This window comes from Pseudochaenichthys georgianus, chromosome 8 (genome assembly GCF_902827115.2).
Source record: "Pseudochaenichthys georgianus chromosome 8, fPseGeo1.2, whole genome shotgun sequence".
NCBI lineage: Eukaryota > Metazoa > Chordata > Actinopteri > Perciformes > Channichthyidae > Pseudochaenichthys > Pseudochaenichthys georgianus.
Window position 1 is genome coordinate 14,678,421 of NC_047510.2, and position 23,214 is coordinate 14,701,634.

Sequence of the window (23,214 nt, forward strand, 5' to 3'; positions counted from 1 at the left end):
TATAGAATTGGACGTCGATATGATCTTCACCAGACTGTTCAAAAGGAGGTGCACAGACACCGAATCACACTCCACCAGACTGGAGGAAGACCCCGGTGTCTCTCAGGGGACGGACCCCCTGCTCGGGCCCACACACAGTCCTCGGTGGCGACGATGGAAGCAGCCACAACAAGTCTGACTTGGCTGGTTTGGTGAATGGAGCTCCGCAGGGCCCGGATGGAGGACGGACGATAGGAGGAGACGGTAATCAGTAGAGGTTTGGAGAAATTTGAGATGTGGAAGACTTTTTTTTTGTTTCCCTCTTCTCTGATGTGGAAAGCACACAGTGCGAGGAGGAAGACAGGAGTAGACAGGACAGACAGACAGAGAGAGAGAGACAGACACATCTTATCCACCGCCAGATCTGAAAGCGAAGGGAAAACGGAGACAGGTAAGAGAAAGAAAAACAAACTGTGTAGGCGACAGGAGAGGACGTTGATTTAGAAATGGGAAATGCTATTCTGCTTTGCGATGATAAAGGGAATATTAAGGGATAAGGGACAGGAATGGGGAGTTTTTTAAGCAATAATTGGAATGGGGTGAAAGCAGAAGGAGCAGTGGGATGAACAGGACGCATGAGGCCCTGTGGGGACAAACCAAGGGAAGAACTTGAGATGGTGAAGGGAAGAACTTGAGATGGTGAAGGGAAGAACTTGAGATGGTGAAGGGAAGAACTTGAGATGGTGACTGAGGGAGTAAGGATCCATGGTGAGGGGTTTTGGGATGTTTTGTGATGCTGCTCCATGAACAGAATATCAGAAGTGTGTGCAGGTTATACCTTCCTCTCCGGATGTTCCTGCATCCAGTGAAGACACGTCAAGAGAAAAGACAAGAACAAAGACATGTCAATATCAAAAGGAAATTATGACAAACTCACAAATAATTACCTTTTTAAGAAGCATGTAACGAAGCTGATCATTCAAGTGTCATGGAATCAAACAAACAAGCAGGCTTCCTTTGTGGCTTCAATCAAGCTTTAGTTCTGCAGTAAGAAACTAAATCATTCAAAAGGCAGATGCTATGTTATCCCATAAACATTACCCTGTCAACAATGTTAAGTTAAAGCAAACAAAAGAACTGGTATATTGCCACTTGAATACATATCAAATCTGAATGAATATTTGATTTCCCTTATAAGATTAAACAAAACTACACACAGTAGTTCCTTCAGTCCATTATTCATCTTCCAGTCCTCTCCAAAACACGTTTTGCCAGTTTACAATGATGGCATCATTGCACTGACCCTTCAGCCCCCGCCCCCCCCCCCCCCCCCCCCCAGCCCAAGGTCTCATTCGGATAACTTCGTACAGCTTCTCACATGCACACATGCACAGACTCTTACCTCTGGCCCTAAAAGGACTGGCTGCATGCCATCAGTTATAAACATGTTGTCTTCAAATAACAAGGCTTTCCATCAGCCTCGATTATCTTATGAATCTAAGAGCAGTCCTTTTAGATCAGAGTGTAAGGATTGAACCAGAGCAACATGCAGAGGTAGAACAGAGCAGAATGAGCGCACTAGGGATTAGGGTGCAGCCTGTAGCAGAACAACTGGGTACTGCGGGCTAAGTGAGCACCAGCGGTTAAACACATTTCAGAAAAAGCCTATTTAATTAAATGTTTTCATAAAAGGATAATACATCTAGTGGATCCAAGAGAAGCTCTGCAGCGGTCTCTGGCAGATCAATGTCTCCGTCCTGCCCTTACACTAAAAGGGACGGAGAGGTGCATGGTGTTCCTCAGGGTTCATTAATGGTTTGATCAAAGGCGCCAAACGCAGACAAGCTCTGACTGCCTTTTGGACGATGAGTTGCAAACGGGCATCTAGTGGTTCTGAGTGAGAGTGGGAGGAGCGGGGGTCCTTTAGGTAGAAGCAGACAGGTACACAAAGGCATGCCAGAACTCTTACTTAAATCCCCATCCTGTCCCCCCTAGGACTATAGCTGCCAGGAGAATAGCCCCTGCGATGGACCCTATTATGATATTGGTGCCACTGGGACCTGCGCAGAGGAAGGAGTAGGGAGGAAGAGTGCGGAAGAGGAAGAGGAGGGGCAGAAACAAAACAACACCACTAAAAAACACACGTTAGAGGACAGCATCAACACTGTACATCAACAACGACAACTAGAGAGAGAGAGAGAGAGAGAGAAATGCAGATGGTGGGATACCTGCAGACAGAGAAAGAGAGATGGAGGAGAGGAGGACACCAGCACATGGGGTGGAGGTGGGAGAACGGGGAGGTGAGCGAGGGAGGTCAGGGAGACAATGGTAACAAAACAAAGGAGAGAGAGTTTTATTACTTTGTGTTTATTCCCCCTCTCCTGCTCTCTCAGCTGGACCTCTCTCAGCTGGACCTCTCTCAGCTGGACCTCTCTCAGCTGGAGATACACACACACACACACACACACACACACACACACACACACACACATACACACACACACACACACACACACACACACACACACACACACACACACACACACACACACACACACACACACACACACACACACACACACACACACACACACACACACACACACACAGAAAGGAAAACACTGTGGTCTAAAAAAGTGATGCTAAAGGGAGAGTTTTGATAGTTTAAGTGGGAATGAATGAGGGACTTATCAATAGGCATTGAGATGATGGTAGGCGGGTCCCAGTTTTGAGAAGCAGACAGGAGTAGAGAATAGAATATAGAATAGAATCGTTTAAAGTCATTATACAGAGGCAGAGAAGCTAAGCAATGTGCTGCTGTGGAGGGGGGCAGCAGCAAATGAAAAACAGCCCACCTAAATAAATCCGTGTTGTCTGTGTGAGGCGGGTTTGATTAACCTTGCTGTCAGACAGCCTGAGGGAAACTGAAGCTGTTATCCAGTGATGGAAGAAGTACTCAGATCATTTAGTAAGTAAAAGTACAGATACTATGGTGTTAAAATACTCGATTACAAGTCGATTTACAACGTTTTCGTTTTTCAAAAAAAGAACGAAAGTATTACAATCAAAATGTATGTAATCTTTATGCACATTGGTCAAAATTGCAAAAAGTACATTAACTTACTTTCTACCACTGCTGTTGTCTATGCTCTTGTCAAAGCCACCAGACTATATTGACAAAAACAAACTTTTAACTTGTAGAACAGCTACTCCCTTTTTCGTCTTATTTTGTGACTTTTATTATTTCGGATTAGCGAAAGTCACGCATTAATACAAGCTGAGTAAATGATCGAGGCAGTCTTGTTCTGCAAGGTTGAAGTGCTGTTTCCGTCAATAAGGTCTGGTGGCTTTTGAGAAAGCGTTGATGAATATAACGGCTTCAGTTCTATGTTGAAGAAGCTGTCTGACAGCAAGGAGAAGTGGTGAACATATTCAAACAGACAGAGCTGGCCTTTCTTTTAGGTTGCTACAATCACTTTTGCTGCATCTTCAGCGGCACGTGTATTTGCTCCTGCGCCCGTGCAACCACCATCTACTGTAGATCACACGCTGACTATGGATGAGAGCATCATAACACCCACTTTAAACAATCCAAAGTATCCCCTTTGACTTAGCAGAACTACTCTGTGTGTTTAAAAGGATGAGATACCGTGCTCTGCTCAGTAGAAGCTACAGGGATGATGGGTAGAGATATGAGAGGCAGACAGAAAGAGAGACATGGGCAGGGGGGGAGGGGTATGGACCTTTCTTCTCTGGGCCTGTTGGGACGGTTGGCTCTGGGATGGGGTCGAAGACACTGCAGTCCTTGCCTGTGTAGTCCCTGTCACAGATACACTTCACTTCATTACTGCAGGTCTACAGAGAGAGAGAGAGAGAGAGAGAGAGAGAGAGAGAGAGAGAGAGAGAGAGAAGGAGAGACTAGTGTAGTGTTCAATAATAGCTGCTAAGAAGAGAAAGATGTTTAAACTACATCAATGTTTAAAACACATTGTAGCTAGTTAGTATGAAGTCGGTGAAATGCGTCACTCTGGTCCAAATATGTCACTCTTTCCTACGTGAAGCCAAACTGTTTTAACCCATAAGGACCCACCATTACACAGGTGTCACATGACCTTTAAATGTTCTGGAAAGTTCCTTATACAGCTTTAGCCTTTATTTTATCTCATGAAGTCCCTAAGTGACACACACTGAACAGTTTGGTGGGTCATGGTCCAGGACATGTGATTTTGTGTTCCCATGACAACTTGTCCAAGATGTGCCAGAACTAGCTACATTTCAGAAGCTTGTTTTTTGTTGCTAAAGGTCAAATTCAAGACATTTAAGAATTAAAATGCTCACATAACATGTCCTTTATTACATTTAACCTGTTTTGGAAACATTTCTTCATCAAATTGATATGAAACAAACATCGCTGTGACACTGGTGTCACATCGGGACTTTAACCCTAAACATTCACAGTAAACCCGGAGTGACATATATGCACAATTAGAAATATTATTATGATCTGCTCAGTTAATTTAGCTGATTCAATTATATTGAGTTAATATATTCTTTATTCTTCAATTCAAAGAATGTTCAAACTAATTTAAACCAAAAAATCTTCCTCATTAATTAAGTTATAAATAAGAGTTACTTTACCATTAAAGCCCAATTTGACATATATGTCACTGTTCAGATATTTGACACTCTTAATTTCCCTTAATTTCCCCAGAAGTAGAAATGGGTCCGGGTTCTTATGGGTTAAGGTTTTTTTTCTTTGGGTGGATCTATGTTATTTTGTATTACTATTTTTCATAGTTATGCTTTGAAAATGATAAGCAATAGATTATGAATGCATCTAATTAAGTATACGGTTGAGACACTATATTCTTGGTGGAACTTGGGAGCTTTGAGTATAAATAATCTACTTATATATATTTTTTTTGTTGTTCTTAATTTCAGTGTATACATACAAACATTTGCTTTGGTTTGTCCTAACTTGGAAATGGCTCATATTCTTTTTATGAATGGTTTATATGTGAATTTTAATTTTAAGTTGAAAGTGAAATGAATAAACTAAACTATGACCACTTTAATACAAATACTGTAGATATATGTTCCCCTAGTTGTCACCAAAATGAGCTTCATAAATATGCCACGGCTGTTGTTTTAGATGCACAGGTATTCCTTAATGGTGTAACTTGTATGACTATAAATGTTGAGTTGTGAGCTCAGGGCTATTGTTTACCCCGTGGTCGGAGCAGATGCGCCCAAAGGTAGATCCCGAGCAGGTGCTGAGGTTGAACGCGGCCACAGGGAGGCAGCGTCGCTCCAGACACATCATGTTGGGCCCGCAGGGGGCGCCGTCCTCCACATAGCCCAGGTCGGAGCCGTCCTCCAGCAGAGCATGGCCTGCTCTGAGGGGAGCATCACACAAGTGAGACAGGTGGGAGAGCAGGAGGAGAACTACAGATCAGATATATGTGACCCACTGACCTGCAGTCCAAGTACTTGTTCTGGTGGTAGAGGGTGAAGCTGGTCACCTCCCCCTGCAGGTCTCCAAACTTTGGCTTCATGGTGACGTTGGCACAGAACAGGAAGCCGCATAAAACATCCCTACACAGGAGGAGTGATGTCAGAGAACAATGGGGGCTTTGTTCACAGAATTCAACTTGAATAAAAAAAAAAGCTAGTCAAGAACTAGATGGAGCTTATTTTGGTGACTGAGATTTTTTGCAACATAGTTTCAGGCAGTTTACTAATTATCCTCCAGGTGTATGTAATACATACATTTTGTATTTGTTTCATTGTAGGTCATGAATCAGCTAACAGCAGTTTTGGTCTTTTCATGGAATTAGCTTTACCAGTTGGTAAAAACTGCACAAAATGCAGCTGAGGCAGCCCCGTTTTGCAAAAACAACAACATCTTATTCTTCTATGAAATGATCAGCAGACTCACGGCTTGTTGCACTGCAGCCAGCCCTGGCCCTCAGGACCCGGGCCACAGTTTCCTTTCTCTGTCCCCTCAGCGTTCAGCTTCTCATAACAAAACCTGTCTGCTGAATCTGGGAGGAAAAAGAAAAGGAGTATAAGACTACAAAGCCATAGATACAAAAAATACCCTTTAATAATAATAATAATAATAGCTTTGATTTATATAGCGCCTTTCAAGGGACCCAAGGTCGCTTTACAAGTAGTAGGGCAAAAACAAACATAACAAAACAAAAGTCAGACAGACAAAACAACAGATCGATTAGGGGCCGAAAGCCTTGGCAAACAGATGGGACTTGAAGGCCCTTTTGAAGGCGTCAAGTGTGGGGATGTTGCGAATCTCCGCAGGGAGAGCGTTCCAGAGGGTGGGGGCTGCCACACTGAAGGCTCTGTCCCCAAAGGTGCGGGGGGTGGTAAGCAGGCCAGAGTCTGAGGACCGCAGGTTCCGGGGTGGGGCATGTGGGTGAAGGATGTCCGATAGGTACTGGGGGGCAAGGGCATGGAGGGACTTGTAGGTCAGGAGGAGGACTTTGTAGGTGATGCGGGACTTGACTGGCAACCAGTGGAGCTGGATGAGGGTGGGAGTGATGTGCTGCCACGGCTTTGTGTGCGTGAGTACCCTAGCAACACAGTTTTGGACATACTGGAGCCTGTCCGGGGTTTTGTTGGGAACCCCGAACAGGACACCATTGCAGTAGTCCAAGCGGGTGGTGACAAACGCATGCACTAGGGTTTCGGCAACCGACTCCGAGAGTGACGGTCGGAGTCTGGCGATGTTCCTCAGGTGGTAAAAGGCCGATTTGGTCACAGATTTTACGCGGGAATGGAAGGAAAGGGTGGAGTCGAGGATGACACCCAGGTTGCGGGCTTCAGGTGATGGGGAGATGGAGCAGCCGTCGACCTCAAGGACGAAGTCACCAACCTTCTGGAGCAGGGCCTTGGGTGCCACAACCATGAGCTCTGTTTTATTGCTGTTCAGTTTCAGATAGTTGGAAGACATCCATGTTTTGATGTCATGCAGTTACAACTATAATCTTCTTGTGCTCTATACTTACTATAACCCCAGAGGCCCCTACACTGTCCATCACGAGTCCTGCATCGTCCTCCGTAACAGCGGCCCTGAACAAATGAGGTAACAACAATCAAGAATACATCATAACTCAGAGTGAGCAGCAGACTAGAAAACAAACCTGCCTTTACCTGACTCGTATCACATGTGTAGCCGTCCAGCTTGTGCACATTGTGAGGACACTGCAAGAGAAGAGAAGTACTTCATGTTCTGAATACTATTGTTAATCTTGTAGTTCTTCCCCCCCCCCCACTGGTATTACATAACAGTCATCTGTACCTGGCTGGAGTCTCCGGTGCAGGTCTCTGGGATATCACAGTCGTTCACAGCCTCTCGACACACCGCGCCTCTCTGCTCATACTATGTCACAGCATGAAAAGGAATCAGGGAAATGCTGGATATGAAATATTCATTAAACATTTCCGTTATTTTTGCCTTTTATTCCAGTTTAACTTAATGAGTAGTTGACAGGATGCCTGGTTTCTAAATGTGGTCCAACAGAAATTACAGCAACACATTTGACTATTTTAAGTGGAGGCATTTCAAACGTGGTATTTTCTAACCCGACAGGGGACACATGAATGGGAACACCTGAATGAAAGAGCAGAGTAGCACATGAGATACAGATACCTCCATGTGCCGGGCTCACTGAATAATTGGTGAGTATAACAATGATGTGAACACAAATGCTTTGTCCTTTGAAGTGGCCAGATCACAACCCAGTTTCACAGTTAGACCGTCATGAAAGACATCTCCAAAACTATAGTGTTTATAATAGAACAACTATTCTTCATTTGATCCTATTAAACTATGATTGTCTCTGATGCTTTATGTCCTTTTCCCATGCCTGGCGACGCTTGGTTTGATTTCTGCTGTACTTTGATCTTGATCTCAATTACCTGATCAAATGAAGTTGGTCTAAATGAATGAGGGAACATGCGGTGGAGGAGGACTGGTGTTTATCCCTCCCATAAAGTCCCACAGACTTGAACAAGATGCACTGCAGCTGTTCTCGAGGCTTGCCCGACTCTGAACTAAGACACTTTATGTTGGTTTTTCACCTATCATTTTACATCAGGTTCCCGTTTTTGATCCCCTGTCATATAAGTGGGCTCACCTTGCAGCCGCTGCAGCAGAGTCCGTTACTGCACATGGCATCGTGGGTAAGTGTGCACTTTTTACAGCAGGCTCCTCCGCTACGGGCGCACTCCTGCAGCCACAGATGGAAAACAAACCGTCAGCTCATTTCCAGAACACAGCTTACAGTAAGAGCTGGCACGGTGTCCGACTGGGGACTCACCACCTGGGATCCACAATCACACTCTTCCCCCGGCTCCACGAAGCCATTCCCACACTCTGGAGGGTCCAACAGCTGATGGACAGACAGGGACATATATCAGCACTTCTTTATATAAGTGGGAGTCAGATGGACAAGAGAGGAAATGTGTCAGTTGTAGGAGATGAGCAGAGATACTAATATGAATTACCGTAAAGAAGAAGGAAAGAAATTCAATTCAAATATGTGTTTCCAATGGAAATGAGAACACAAGAAAAATAATAATAACACTAATTATAATAATTAGAAATATAATAATACAAAATAATATAATAAAAAAATAAACATAATAGTCCGTATTATTAAAATTAGAAGAATAAGAGATACTTTATGGTAATACAAAACAGACAGCAATAACAGTACAAATAAATATTAGTCATCAAATATTACAAGCAGATTTACATAGTGTGTTTTGGAAAAAGGGCAGTCGGAGGGAGAATGTCAGAAAATTAATTAGTATAAAAATGTTATGCAGAGAGGCTGCTCCTCTCACCACATCCCATCATGCCCCTCACCTTGTTTGGCTTGTTGAAGAGGCAGCTCCCGCCCCCCTGGAGCAGGAACTGGCTGTACTCATCAACACTGCAGCGAGAGAACTTTCTGGGAAGATAGTATCTGTGTTCACACACACACACACACGCGCACACACACACACACACACACACACACACACACACACACACACACACACACACACACACACACACACACACACGCACACACACACACACGCAGAAAGAGATTGAGACCAGGACGTGGCAGAAATGTCCCATCACTTTGCAATCGGACAGTAACTGCATGATCTGCAGTAGGATATTATACAAATGAATAATTCAAATCTGTATTGCACACATCTAAATCATGCATACCGTGTAGTAAATACTTCAAATTCAATATGTAATTCTTGGTTAGCTTGCTGATGTTTGATAGATCAACACCTGTTCCTGTTGCATGAAATCCAAGCTGTGATTATCACAGGCATGGCTCACTGAAGACAGAGTACAAGTCAAAGCATCCCTCTGCTACAGGTGTTTAATTCTCTAATTGAGTGAAATTAACGGAACAGATCACAGCTTAGGGTGAATGCGAAAAGAAACAGTCCTGCTGTTTAATTGTGTCAACAAACAGAGAAGAGATTTATGTTTTGTTTTTGTTTAGTTCAGTGTGCTATAATGAGGACATTTACCCCGTGTCCTCCATGATGCAGCCCAGCCAGGCGTCTGGACACCTGCAGTCTCCTGTGAGGAACACCAGGAGGAAGAAGAGCACAGAAACTCCAATAAATAATGTAAAATAAATAACGTAGATCAGCATTTAACATCCGAGCTGTGACACTTCACATGCTGGAAGATGTATGATCTGAAAGGAATAGAACTGATGGCAGATAAATGGAGAGCCTATAGTGTGCGCTCCTGGCATTGAATAATGGCCTGATGGCTCTTCAACATTAATCACAGAGCACATCGTTCAGTTGCAGCGAGGCTCTAACCCCCACCTGCCTTCTTGGAGGCAGGTGACTAATCACCGAATGGAAAAGTCTAATTACAGACGAGACCTGCTGGACAAGGTTACCCACAATGCTCTCCCTCCCTGCCTCCATCCTTCCCCCACTGATCCTACTCTCTTGCTTTGATAATTAATTCAGTTCTACCATTAGTTTATAGATGTCTCTATCCTCCCCCATCCACAGTCACTGTTATTGTTTACCTGCAGAGTTGCGCATGTTGTTCCACCTCATGCCGATGTTCTGGCCGAGACTCTGGCACAAAGTGATGGCCATCGCTCCTACATTCCCATACTGCAACAATCACACAGAGAGTCCACACAGGAGAGCTTTATTGTGAGACAACACGGATATAAAACGCTTAAGGAGCTAGGCTTTGACCAACATGGTGTTCTGCAAATCAGGATTAGAGGAAGATTTTAGCAAGAGAAGATCAATATCACAATACAGTACATAGCAGGCTAGCAGTTTTCAGTTGTTTCCATTATTTATGCTGAACTAACGGACTGCTGGTTCAAGATAAATGTTTTACTTAAACACGAGAGGGATCAGAAGCAATCATCTCTTATAAATCGTCTTCTTAAATAGCATATTTCCCACAATGTCAAACTATTGATACTTTATATCAAGATTAGCTAACAAACTAATTTGAAACCTATAATATTTAAAATGCAAACATTTCTTCATCTCTTGATTTAAACCTGGCAATGTGGAAACAGACTTGACCAACAATTCTACCTCTGAACTTGACTGGTTCAAACGAAAAAACCTTTTTCAAACTTAGATTCAGATAAACCTCATGTCCTAATATACAAAGGAAAATAGATATATGTGTAGCTTTCCCTCACCTCGTTGATGCCCCCTCCTCTTGTTAGAGAGCACACCCCCCCGGTGTAGGCCGTCCCACTGCGGCTACTGTGAAATGTACGCCCACTGAGGCGGGAAAAAAAGATACCATCGTTTAGAATCAAACGTATCAAGCACCCAAAAATCATCCAAGCCTTAAATCTCCAGATATTTAAATTGCCTTACGAGAAAAGTTGGACGATGTCACTCTGATCTTTGATGTTGTCCTTCCTGTGTCTCATGAAGTTCTGCAGCGTTATCAAAGGATCTTCCATTATTGGCATCATATTTTTAGAGGTCCAGGTCTCCATGGCAACCAGCACGATCCGCGTGTTCAACTGTTCCTTGTAGATCTGAGGACGGAAAACCGCCATCACGTTCCTGCTTTGTTGGTGCGACACCTGTGCTGTCAACACTCTGTGTGCCATCTGGCATGAATCATTGGAAATAAGCACACACTCCCTGACAGGTGGCTGTGTGCCGAGCAAGCGGCGTTTAAGAGAAGGAGGACTGTTAAACAAAGCTCTTACCGCATCTGCCATGTTGACCACTGCTTTGGCAAAGTTCTTGGTTTGGCTGCTGGAGTGACGCAGCTGTACAAACTGTGGAGACACAGAGATACACAGATGGTGTGAGAGATCTCCTTCAATCTCTCACACACAAAAGGAATACAGACAAACAAATATATAACTGATCCAATCCATCCATATATCCGTAAATTCATCCAACCATCAGTCCATCCATCCATTCATCCAAATATTTAACTGATCCAATCCATCCATCCATCTATTCATTCATCCGTTCATACATCCATCCGATGTCTCCGGCAGCCAAAATGTAGCTTTCATTTTCATTTCATTTTCATTTCCATTTCATTTTCATTTCATTTATAGGGATGGGTGGCGCAGTGGTTTGTGCATCTGATCACCAGATCAAGGGGGGTGCTGGGGAACTCCAGTTCGAAACCCGCTCCTGCCGCCACTGCATCAGGCCATTGTGTCCTTGGGCAAGACACTTCACCCGGATTTGCTCCTGTGGGTATTGTCCACAGTGACCATTGCATGTATAAAAAATATGTGTAATGTGTATTTGTAAAGCGCTTTGATCACTGGAAAAGCGCTATAATAAATGTAAGGAATTATTATTATTATTTGTCTCCAGATCTCCCTTTAGATCTAGGTCCTATTAAACAGCCTCATTGACAATTCAAATGTCTCTGTACGACAAAGACCACCAGTGCAGATGTCTGACGTCTAAACAATTTTAACCGGAAAGAGTACTTTTTTACTAACCATTTCGTTGTCGTTGACCACCATCAACTCAATATATTTGGTCTCAGTCTGGACAGAGGGTTTGCGGACAGATCTCTTGGATCGCCTCAGCCCCCCTGACACCTGCTCTTCTGTGGTTTGGTCCGGTCTGTCGTGATCACCATCACCTCCTCTGCTATCCCACTCACTGTCCTCTGTACAGTCTGGACACACAGAGAAGCTCCAGGCACTCAGAGCAACACTACTTTTTATAATGCTGTATGGTACAGTGCAAATATTTGTATCTACATTGTCAGTCAAAGATTTAAATATCCCAATCCAAAAGCTGAATTGTACATGGGGGTATAGGACCATTGACTACGGCTTTGTATTCAAAAAGTGTTATTCCTACAGTACATAAAACCTACGCCTTTGTTCACTTTTCTCTTTCACTGATGTGAAGAATTCCTCTCTTTGACTTCAATGAGAAAATAATTACTTTTTGTATGTAGGAACATTTTGGAGTGTTTTTGTACAGCGACATAACAGTACCTATGAAATATTAAGCAACAGTGCATTTGAAATGATTGCAACAGTGGAGTGAAGTGAAATCTAACTTGAGGCACTGCGGTTATATTAAAATCTAATTAAGATGAGAAGATTCAAAAAAATACTTTAACGCAGTATTATTCTGATGTGATGCGAGTGTCAGTAGTTTGTTTTAAATTCAGTCATTTACCTGTGCAGTGAGGGGAAAGTCTGATATCAGGCATCCTGCGGATTAAGTGAGCACCATCCTCCTATAACACAATCAATACAGATGACATTACACACATTAGTACCTCAAAATTCAACATCCAGATCTCAATATTGTATTAATATCACTCTCCTATTTACCTGATTGCTTCCATTTTGAACAGGCTCGATACCGTAAGAGAAGAAGCCGTCAGAGAACATGCCGCTAGGAACCAAGAGACGGGTGGTGAGATGTAGAGCAGAAAGAGACAGACAACTCGTAAATTAAGTACAGTTCATAAGAAATGTGTTTTTTAACAGCACAACAAATGTGATTTTATAAATAAAGGTTTACTGTGGGGCTCACCACAGGCCGTGGCAGGTGGAGAGCGCTGCCCAGGACTCGGGTAAACCTCGTAACCTTCCCTGGTAGTAGCAGTGCTCTCCTCCCTGTGGACACAAGAAACAACCTCTACTGACACACTTCAGGCTCACTTTCATACTTCATTGGATATTATAATAGGTCAGCCCGGGGTAGAAAACCTCCGCAAAGGTAACTCCCCTCTCCTTCTTTCCACACTTGTGCATTTACGGCACAGTTTTTGACCTACTTGTGTCCTCTTCTCTACCCCACTCTTTCTGCTTCACTGCCAATAAAGGTGGAAGTAAATCCTTGACAAGGATCTCTTCAATAAATCATCCATCTTGTTGCCCACACAGTTAGATCTGAGAATTGAACATGGGATGAAGGTTGCAACTGAAAAACACAGGGTGAGAGAGAAAAAAAAAGGAAATGGCGCTCTGCTCTTTCCTGTCCTAGTAACCTTGAACACCACGATAGAGCGTTTTGCCTCCAGCTAACATTTCCTCAGAAGTGGGCGCACCGCTTCACGAGGTCACAGTGAGCAAGATGAATCACCAGGAAAGGTGAGACAAGTGAGAAACATTGGTTCACCTCGACCAAATTGAGTTCAGCAGGGTGTCTCAGCCTTGCCACAACAAAAACGCCTCTTGCTTTAAATGGAAACAAAAGCCGGGGTAACAACACATTTTCCATTTGAATTTATTTCCCCATCGGACTCACACTTCCAGACCTCTCTGTTTATTTTAGGACCACATTTGACATCTGAGAAAAAAAAAGCTTGATGCTTATTGTTACAAAATGTTTTTAAAATCCAAGAGTTACATTTTGACTGTGAAGGCTATTATGTTGCCAAATAATTGCCAGAGGATTGAATAGTCTGTTTATTTGCTGATATAAATCAATCAACGGAAACCCACAGGATTTCAGGCTGTAGAAGTACATCAGTGCAATATTATTGTTTTTTGTACCTGTAACTGTATACTTTCACTCCAGACAATAACACAGAAGGGATTCCTCTATTCACTATTTATCAGGGTATTACAAAAGAGAACTTAAGTGTATTAATGTTGTGTTTCACGGCACCCTCTCATACATTGTTACCATTCTGGAGTCAATGCCAGTAAAAACAAACTTCTTGTAGTTACATTTTTCCAAAGAATTCTACATTTTATATTTTAGAAAATAAAAAGAGGTCTGGAAACACAAACATCCTTCCGTACTCTGTAGTGTTTTCTATATAATGATCAGGTGCTATAAATGACTAGAATACAATTAATTAGTTTTCCATGTTGTGTAGGAATCCTAAAAAAGCATTTTGGCGACTGAGAACAGTCAGGTGACGTGCTGCCCAGAATGCATCACACCTGCGATGTCCAGCAGCACAGAGGCATGATGGGAGGCCACCGTCCAGCTGAGAGACAATCTGTCCGGACCACAGGTCTCCATCCCGGACATTTTAAGCCTCCTCCCCCTCCTTCCCGCAAAACTGGGAACAAACTGATCATCTATGACCGCACACACACCCCCAAAATTATCCAAACTTATATTGCCTTTGTATTAAATGGTATTTAACACCTCAATATCCTCCTTCTCTTCTCTCGCCGGTCTGCTCTTCCCTCCCTCTCGCTCTTCTTCCATTCTCCTCACCGTACTTAATGACACTGCTGAGCTAACTGGTTGCTATGGAAACAGGCTTGTGATTGGTCAGGAGGAGTGAGGGAGAGTTTGGCACGATTGTGGGTGGGGAGGGGACATGTAGTGCTTTGACTGCTAGGGGGGCAGTGAGTGACACATTTATACAGAAAAGAGCCATCCCTCCTGGGTAGCAGAATGCAGTGACATTCCTCTAGTCTATGCTCAGAAGCACACATCACATTAGATGTCAAGGCTTTCATCCAGTTTCCTGTTATCTCCTAATTCTTTCTCTGAGCTCGTGGATTTTACACCACAGACATCTGCTGCCTTTCTTCTTGGCTGTCGGAGAAAGGCCACAGCAGAGAGGCATCGTGCACTCCGCTGACAGGAGAAAGGCACCAGCACGGTAACATACATCTTAACAGCTACATGGTAGTGTACTTTGAAGCAGAGAGCACACAATGCTCTTTCTATAAATAGTTAAAACAAGAAGATGAGATCAAACTTTAATAAAACATCACATCAAAATCAGCCTCGAAAGATAAAAACAAAATGTCTTTTGTTGCTAAATGGAGACTTTAACCAAACAGATCTGTGTTAGATGAGCCTAAAATATATATTTCATATCAAATATAAATTCACCTTCTCTTGTATTGGTTATCGGGCTTTTATCGTTTCTGTTTTTATTACCATGATAATTGCCTTTGAACTCCCTTTTAAGTAAAATGGTGTTGTATAAGGAGCTCTGGTGAGGCATTGCATCTGACAAACAAAACTTTCATTCTAACATTCATGGCAACAGCAAGATGTGAAAAGTCTCAGTTTCTGCAGCCAAAGAACTGAACGCTGCACTGCCATTCTGGTCACATCATTAACATGCTGAAGTCTTTGTGCCAAAAGACAAGTTAACTCACTAGAATCGTGTCAGTACACACGCCCACGCCACACAATCAGTCTTACCATCGACTGTGAGGGTCTGCCATCATGGTTAAAGTGCCGCTCCACATATTCTGAAGACAGGAGGTGACTGCAAAGAGAGAAGAGACACCATTAACATCCTTAACAGCATTATCTCAATCACCATGTCATCAAAATTGGTTATCAAAATGATATTCTCAACCTCCCCTCAAATGTATTTCACAAAGAATACATATTAACATGTGATGTTAATAAAATCAGTGGAAGCTCAGCAGTGTGTGTTTGCCACATTGGTATTGGTAAATGCTACTGAGTCCAGCTGCAGTGGATTAGGAGCACCTACTGTTACAAGCGTGTACAAAAAGGCAGACCTGATGATTTGTTTGGATGGTAATACTAACTGGTTTAGCTCCAGGTCCAGAGTGAAGGTGTGTCCAAATGCTTCCACTTGAAAATAGCTCTGGGACAAGTGGACAGGCTGAAAAACAACAACGAGCGAGAGCGAGACAAATTAAATAGTTGATCAATCAAAGTGTAACAAAACAATTGTGGATAAGAGAGTCGCTCTATAACAGCCACAGAGTGATTGAGAAAACAGTGCCATGAATAATACAGCAGATTCAATAGTGTGCGCGCTTTAGCAACTCAGCAGCTGAAATAATATGATTGATAACGTCCCCATTGATCGACAATGGCCGCCAGCATTTAGGCAGGCCTGACTGCAGAGAGTTATGGTTGTTAAAGAGCTAAACTAGGATTTCGTAAGAGGGTGGGAAGAGGAGGAAAAAACATTGCTGGTATCGTCCCAATTAAAAAAGAGAAAGACTAGGACAGCACGGATTTGATTTCTTAGTATTGCCTTCTATATTGACTGGTAATCTTACAAATTCAAATTGGAGTGCTGTCATAGTCTTTATTTTTTCAACATTTGCATTAATGATCTGGAATCCAGTTTAGTGTTTTAATTTCTATGGTCTATATTCAGCCATGCTGCCCCTGATGGACATCTGGCGGAGGAGGTGAGGAGGAGACAGCAGGGCCAGGAGAGAGGAAGGCTCACTGCAGACTGAACAGTGTGTCTCTGGAGCAGCTCTGGACTTTCATCTCAGTCTGGAGGAACCAGGCTGATCCAATGCATCACTTTGCAGGAATCATTCCAGTGAGCATGGACAACAGACGTCTTACTGCTGCCTTGTTGCTGTCTACAGGGGCTTCTGTCTCTGTACAGTGCCGTGTTCCACAGCTTTATATTTGTGTTCAGATCATAAAGTGTGACTGCTCTTAGCTAGGTGAGAATGGAGAAACCAGCTTGAGTGCGCTAGAATTTGAAAGTACACAGCCGATAAATGAAAAGCCCCTTCATTCAGACTTCCTCACAGAGCCCCTCCTCCAACACACGAACGTGCACATGACCTATGAGGGCACGAGATATGTTTATGCACGAGATGGAAGGCTGACAGGCAGGTAGGCCATCCAATTATCTGCCGCGGCCCGAGGAAGATAATTGGCCTTGCTTTTTACAGCGCCACGGCTTCCACAGATGAAATATTTGTATATATTTATTGTCAAAGCATTTAATGTATTCATTGCTATCGGGATGTTAAGAGCATTGCATGGAATATAACAAAAAGGGTTTCTGAAGTGAATTACCTACCCTACCTTTAAGGTGGTTGCCAAACCTTTTATTTATCTGCTCAGAAGGATGTCTATGTTCAAATGTAAATTTGCTAGGCACCTGAAGGACTTCTAATTAAGGTTGTTCAAAAGGTGAGATTCATTATTTCTTATTGACAAAAACAGCTCCATTTAGAAGCTGCTCTCGCGAATGTTACCATGGAGGAAAAAGTACTTAGTTAACTTTCATAAAACTTTGGTGGGGGGCTGTATCATAGTCCAAGTCAGAATCCGGTACATGTTTGGAGCTGAATCATGCTGCGTATACAAGGCAAGGCAAGTTTATTTATATAGCACCTTTCAGCACCAGGCAATTCAAGGTGCTTTACAAAAATGAAAGACATTCAGACAAAGGCATTTAAAAACAGTAAAAGATAATAAAAGAAACATTAAAAGAAAAACAAAAAATGAAAGACATTAAGAAAATGGCATTTAAAATCAGTCATTAAAAAGAAAAGCTAATAAAATAAACATTAAAAGATAAAAGTTACAGTGCAGTCTAAGATATGAATAGTTCAATTATTTCGGTTCTTGATTTTTCATTTATTCTCAGAACCTCCCTTTGGAAATCCGAACATTTCCGTCCCGATTGTTAATTTAGACTGATTGTTTTCACCATGTTATGCTCGCATGACATCCACAATCGGACCCTCAGGAGGGTGTACTAGCCCCCTACTCTGCTTTGCGTTCCATAACAAAGTCTTTAAGTGTTACCTGAACACCCCGTGTTACCAAAACACTATTTTTCAGCCGTCGGTGCTGTGATACTTGTTCCTCAGTACAAATCACCTAAAAACTGATCGTAAACCCTGGCTACGATGGATATCCCAAATATCCTACTTTCGAGCAGTCCCTCTCATAAATGTCATGGAGAAATTAATTAAGTTTAAATTTAAAACATTAAAAGAAAAAATACATGGATAAAAGTTACGGTGCAGTCTAAGATATGAGACGTTATCTATACACACATTATGTTTTTGTTACGGAAAGGGTCTTGACAGAGGGCTTCACTCAACAAGTCCCCTTCTACTTTTTAGATAATAAGTAATGCCAAGGAAGTTGAATGACCTCTTTATGTTAAGCAAAAAACACATGTGGGGATTGTTCTCAAAGTGGTTGTTTCACAAATGACATACAGGGCTTTAATGAACCAATCAAATCAATTTCAGATAACCTGACGGTAGATAGCCTACCAGCCAATAATATAGCTATCCTTGAACAGCATGTCAACTGCTAAACCAGAAATGAAGTCTTTATGCTAAATTAAACAGAAAGAAAGGAATCTTATTATTAGTTTTTTAGGGACACAAATAATTTATCACAACAAAAACAAGTACGGCAAAAGCAATGTGTCAACAATTTTCATCGCAGCATGATATGACAGAAGAGAAAGAAAAGGGTCAGCTCACGACCCCCTGCTGCTTCTAAATGTATCATGTCCCTCACTCCAAGTGTCTTTAATATTTAAAAAAAAAAAAAACACAGCAGGTCTGGAGAAGCAGCTAAAACATGGACCTCTGAAACATTGTATACTTGAACAGTGTCCTCATTTGTATATTCTGAATGTCTATCATGTGAGATGCTGTCGTGTTGTATTCATAGTAGCGTGCTCTCCAGGGGCAATAACATTCATTTGGCCTATAGTCTTTAATCATGTGCTCTCTCATAACAGTTACATGAACTACATCATATCAGCATGACCAAAAGAGAGAGACGGGGGGGTTGCTAAAGCCTCTTTGGCCATGCAATATTTCTCACACAGGCCTGCTTTATAATGAATGGGGACATACTTTAACACACCACTGAATAATGAAGAAGTGGAGGGCTCAGCCCAGCAGCCGGATGATCGGAAATAATGAGTCAATATTTCAGGGCGGGCTAAGCTTCATCGTGTGAAGATGAGAGGCACTACACACAAACATTTAAAGACATCGTTGGTCAACTGTGCATTTACTACAGAGCTTGCATGGTGAAAAGAGAAAGCAGGTCTAAAGGTTCAAGTTGGCTTGAGTTTAGGCAGAAGAAAAAATCTGTAAAAAACACAATGTATGTCTGTGCTTCCTCTCAGCTGATATTACTTCACGGTGGACATTCAAAGGTATTTTCAGTGACTAACTAGGTCAAAGTCAGAGAGGAGTCTGCTGCAAAACACCGCCCTGCCATCCCTGTGCAGCTTCAGCAGCACTGTTACAGACACTGGAACAATGTGGTTCCCACCAGCGGAGTAACAGTCTGTCTTAATGTCACACACACACACACACACATGTGCACGCACACACACTTGCTACACTGTCCCTAATAGTGAATCTTCCTCAGTAAAGTTGTATGATGATACTGAGCACTATAAAACATGTTCAATGATTTCCTGAACTCACTTTTGGTCCAGAAAGAAAATGAACCAATCTACTCCTGATTTTTGCTGGGGGATTCTTAAAACCCTATCAAAGCCCCATTGATGTTCCTCACCCAAAACACTTAAAACACTATGACCACTGAACTCAGAATTTCAGATAGAACCAATGTGAAAATGAACAGAAGTGGGGATATGAGAAATAATTGATGCCAAAAGCTGTGTTAGTTAGAACTTACCAAAGTGTACTCAGTGCTGTTCTTCACCCTGGTATCCAAGTAGTCACGAGCCATTTCCCCCTCCGACTCGATCTTTTGGACCAGCCGCTTAGGATAGGAGACCTCGATGGCAGTGTCCCCGCTGTCCGGCTGCCCTGCCGGGGTGAACCAGTCCCAGATGCCTCCATCCTGCACTGGGCTCCTGTCCACACCTGCAGGATGAACAACAGAGAAACTCACAGGGAGGGAGGGCACGGGTGTGTTGGCCATGTAGGCACACACCTGTCTAATTGGCTGGTAATGTGAACATTATAGAGGTGATATATTGTTTAATAAAACACAATGTGGGATGACCGAGATAAGTGTTTGTTTCTTTAATTGTATGGTGACTTAATTGATCACACTGACTAGTTCATTGAACAACATTGCATCTGTCACTGATCTATTCTAATGTAATGGCCACAATAAGATATTGTAGGAAATAATGAATGTCGCAATTTGCAATAGTTTTTAGGCTACATTGTAGACTGACGCCCATCTTAATAATTGCACAGGGCCATAGCCTCACATTTCAGCAATCTTTAGACAGGCTGTCAAACACGGTAACTGGTGTTTGACAGGTTATATCATTGTGCGTTGATATGAATTAAACACCGCTGGTAATGGTTATGGATAAATGCGAGGGGGGCTGCGATGGGAATGTGTTGATGCAGGAAATCAATCGCCTCGGAGACAGAGTGCTGCTTGGCACCGGGTGACTCCTACAATAAAATCGCCGGAGTTAGAAAGTGCTGGTGCAAGTGAAAACAAATTGTGGATGCAAAGGAAACGAAAAAGGGTGCTCCCGCTCTTTATCCAAACCTCCCTCACTCTCTCTCTCTCTTACCTGATACCGTAAGCCTCTCGCCCACTGCAGCAAAGACCATGAAGCACCACACCGCCAGCATGATCTTCACATATTCCCCCGGATTACAACATCGAGAGTCGCAACAATGTCACGAACTCGGCCGACGGTAGGGAGGAAAAAGACCAAGAACCGCACAGCAGGAATGACGGCGAAGAGCGAGAGAGGATCTGCTAAACATCTGATGATGCGGGTCCTCTCATCTCTCCCCCTCTCTGTGTTTCTCTCTCTCTCCCTTTCTCAGGCAGACACCGAGACTTTGGTGAGCATATCGGAAGGATCAAACGCGAATCATAACCCAGACCTATGGCGGAAATTATATATTGATCAGTGCGGAAATAGTGAGGTGAAGGGAGAGTGCGCGCTTCGGATGCATCGCTCCATGTAAGTTTGGGTGTATATGGGTGGGTGTGAGGATGTATATGTCAATCTGCGGTATGCTGAAACGACGGGGAAGCGGAGAGAAATGTGTTTGCGGTGAGGAGAGCACGTGGGACAGCGGGACCCTCCCTCATCCCGGGCAGCCTCTTCCTCCCGTTGCCAGGGAGAGGATGCGACAGGCTGGGTGCTGCTGAGGAGGTGAACCGCGGAGCAGGAGCCGGGGGGCATTCATGGCCTCACTGCACACGGGGATGAATGGGTGAATATATCTATGGTCCCCATCATCATGATTTAATTTCCACCTGTTTCCATGGTAACCAAGTCAAACTGTTTATATGTTTGTCAATCCTTTTTTGTTTCATGTAGGCTAGCCTAACTTATTGTGACATAGCCTATAAGTCCATGTCTTTCTCTTCTGTTAAATGTACAATAAAGTCAAATTTCATTGAAACCAAACAACAGTTCCATGACTTATTTTCCTGGGATTGACTATTTAAGTAAACATGAGCGGGTCATATGATGTGTGAATGTATTGTGTGAAAGATATTGCAGCAGACAATCAATTGGCTTTTTATGAGGACCCATACAAAGATCAATCAAAGAATGAGGCTGCAGAGCTAAGTGTTGCTGTCTCAGCCCTGTGACCTGCAGCATTTGCTTCCTTGATAACGTTAAGTGTTCCAGCAGCCATCCTGCTAATGGAGGCACATTGTGCACTGACAGCCCACTCTGAATATTTCATCTGCCCCCCTTTGAGACAGGGATCAAGAGATAGTGGGGAAGAGATGGAGCGGAAAGCAGCAGGATGAGGGCAGCATCCATGCTAAATATGTGCTCTTTCTGACAAATTGGAGTTCTCCAACTCGCATCAGAAACCAGTACGACTGAGCCTTTCGTCTGTTAATCTGAATTCAAACATCACCACATGTGCCTTTTGGTGCCTTTCATGGGATGAACATCTGATCACACAGTGCTGCTCAATTAATCAGCAGCGTTGAGTAACAAAAACTGCAGAAAGACCTCTGAGAAGTCAGGCTGCTTCAGAAACTAAATAATTATTATGAGCTGTGGTCCAGATTTAAGTGTTTCAATCCTTTACTGAGGTAGAACCATCGATGCCAAACTGTGAAAACACTGCATTAACCCTCCTGTTGTCTTCGGGTCAAATCTGACCGATTTACTTATCATAACTTTTTTGTTTTACATTCGATTGCATTAAGGCTTTATGATATCCTTCACAATTTGAACATATACAATTGCTGATCACTACTTTCATAGAATTTTGGATGATTTAGTCAACTTTGTAACACCCATGGTGTTGCCGGTCAAAAATGACCGCCATAAAGAAAAGGAATTAGTAACCATCCAGATCAGATAAAACACACACAAACACCCACACCCACGCGCACACGCGCACACACACACACACACACACACACACACACACACACACACACACACACACACACACACACACACACACACACACACACACACACACACACACACACACACACACACACACACACACACACACACACACACACACACACACACACACACACACACACACACACACACACACACACACACTCTAGATGTGTTTCCCCCATGTGCCCAATCCCCCCATGTGAATTACACCTGGCGCACACACAGAACAATTTGACACATGTCCCGCTCTTATGTGCCCATCCCCCCACATGGATCACACCTGGCACACGCAATACATGTACAGTGTCTATTCTTTGTGTGAGGGAATAATTCTCCTTCACTCCTAAGATATTTAACCTTATTGCCTGTTGACGTTTACGACCAAACCCGCTCTGTTATCTCTCTTAAGGAATGGGAGGCTCCAGCTATCTTGATAAACCAGTTCAACTCTCGGTCACAAAATGGTTTACGGCTGTGGGAACGCTGGCTTTCTAAAGCTCAACAGATGTTTACGCCTCCCCCATTATGCTCATTAACTCTCTGTAAACTAGTTAAAAGGTCTATTGAGAGATAGGCTGATCAGAATTGACATGACAACCCACCCGTGCAGTCAGAACCTTTTGCTGCTGTGACTTGTGATGAATTCTCCG

At 43.1% G+C, this 23,214-nt stretch overlaps 1 protein-coding gene across 3 annotated transcripts; it reads right to left on the reverse strand.

The window, feature by feature from the left end:
* Positions 1-237: 237 nt before the first annotated feature.
* LOC117451652 (disintegrin and metalloproteinase domain-containing protein 11-like) lies at positions 238-21,486 on the reverse strand. 3 transcript variants are annotated; one of them, XM_034090052.2, is made up of 26 exons: positions 20,735-21,482; positions 19,870-20,060; positions 16,008-16,084; positions 15,649-15,715; positions 13,057-13,139; positions 12,852-12,915; positions 12,694-12,754; positions 11,997-12,178; positions 11,235-11,306; positions 10,891-11,057; positions 10,707-10,791; positions 10,062-10,152; positions 9,541-9,592; positions 8,870-8,969; positions 8,319-8,390; positions 8,136-8,228; positions 7,298-7,378; positions 7,150-7,200; positions 7,005-7,068; positions 5,918-6,023; positions 5,455-5,574; positions 5,207-5,375; positions 3,723-3,834; positions 1,949-2,039; positions 818-835; positions 238-403 (listed from the first exon to the last, which is right to left on the reverse strand). In XM_034090052.2, the coding sequence occupies exons 1-26, from the start codon at positions 20,793-20,795 to the stop codon at positions 388-390; spliced, it is 2,346 nt and encodes a 781-aa protein (XP_033945943.1). In that variant the 5' UTR covers positions 20,796-21,482; the 3' UTR covers positions 238-387. The 3 variants fall into 3 exon arrangements, with proteins under 3 accessions (XP_033945943.1, XP_071060099.1, XP_033945944.1); XM_034090053.1 differs by lacking the exons at positions 238-403; positions 818-835; positions 1,949-2,039 and adding an exon at positions 2,048-2,207 and having other exon boundaries at positions 20,735-21,486; XM_071203998.1 differs by lacking the exons at positions 15,649-15,715; positions 16,008-16,084; positions 19,870-20,060; positions 20,735-21,482 and adding an exon at positions 14,629-14,674.
* Positions 21,487-23,214: the final 1,728 nt, after the last annotated feature.

Coding starts and splice junctions, on each gene's coding strand:
- LOC117451652 (XM_034090052.2), bottom strand. CDS start 20,795: ATGCTGGCGGTGTGGTGCTTCATGGTCTTTGCTGCAGTGGGCGAGAGG. Junction 8,970..9,540: donor TGCATCATGGAGGACACGGG/GTAAATGTCCTC, acceptor GTGTGAACACAG/ATACTATCTTCCCAGAAAGT. Junction 5,376..5,454: donor AACAAGTACTTGGACTGCAG/GTCAGTGGGTCA, acceptor TGCTCCCCTCAG/AGCAGGCCATGCTCTGCTGG.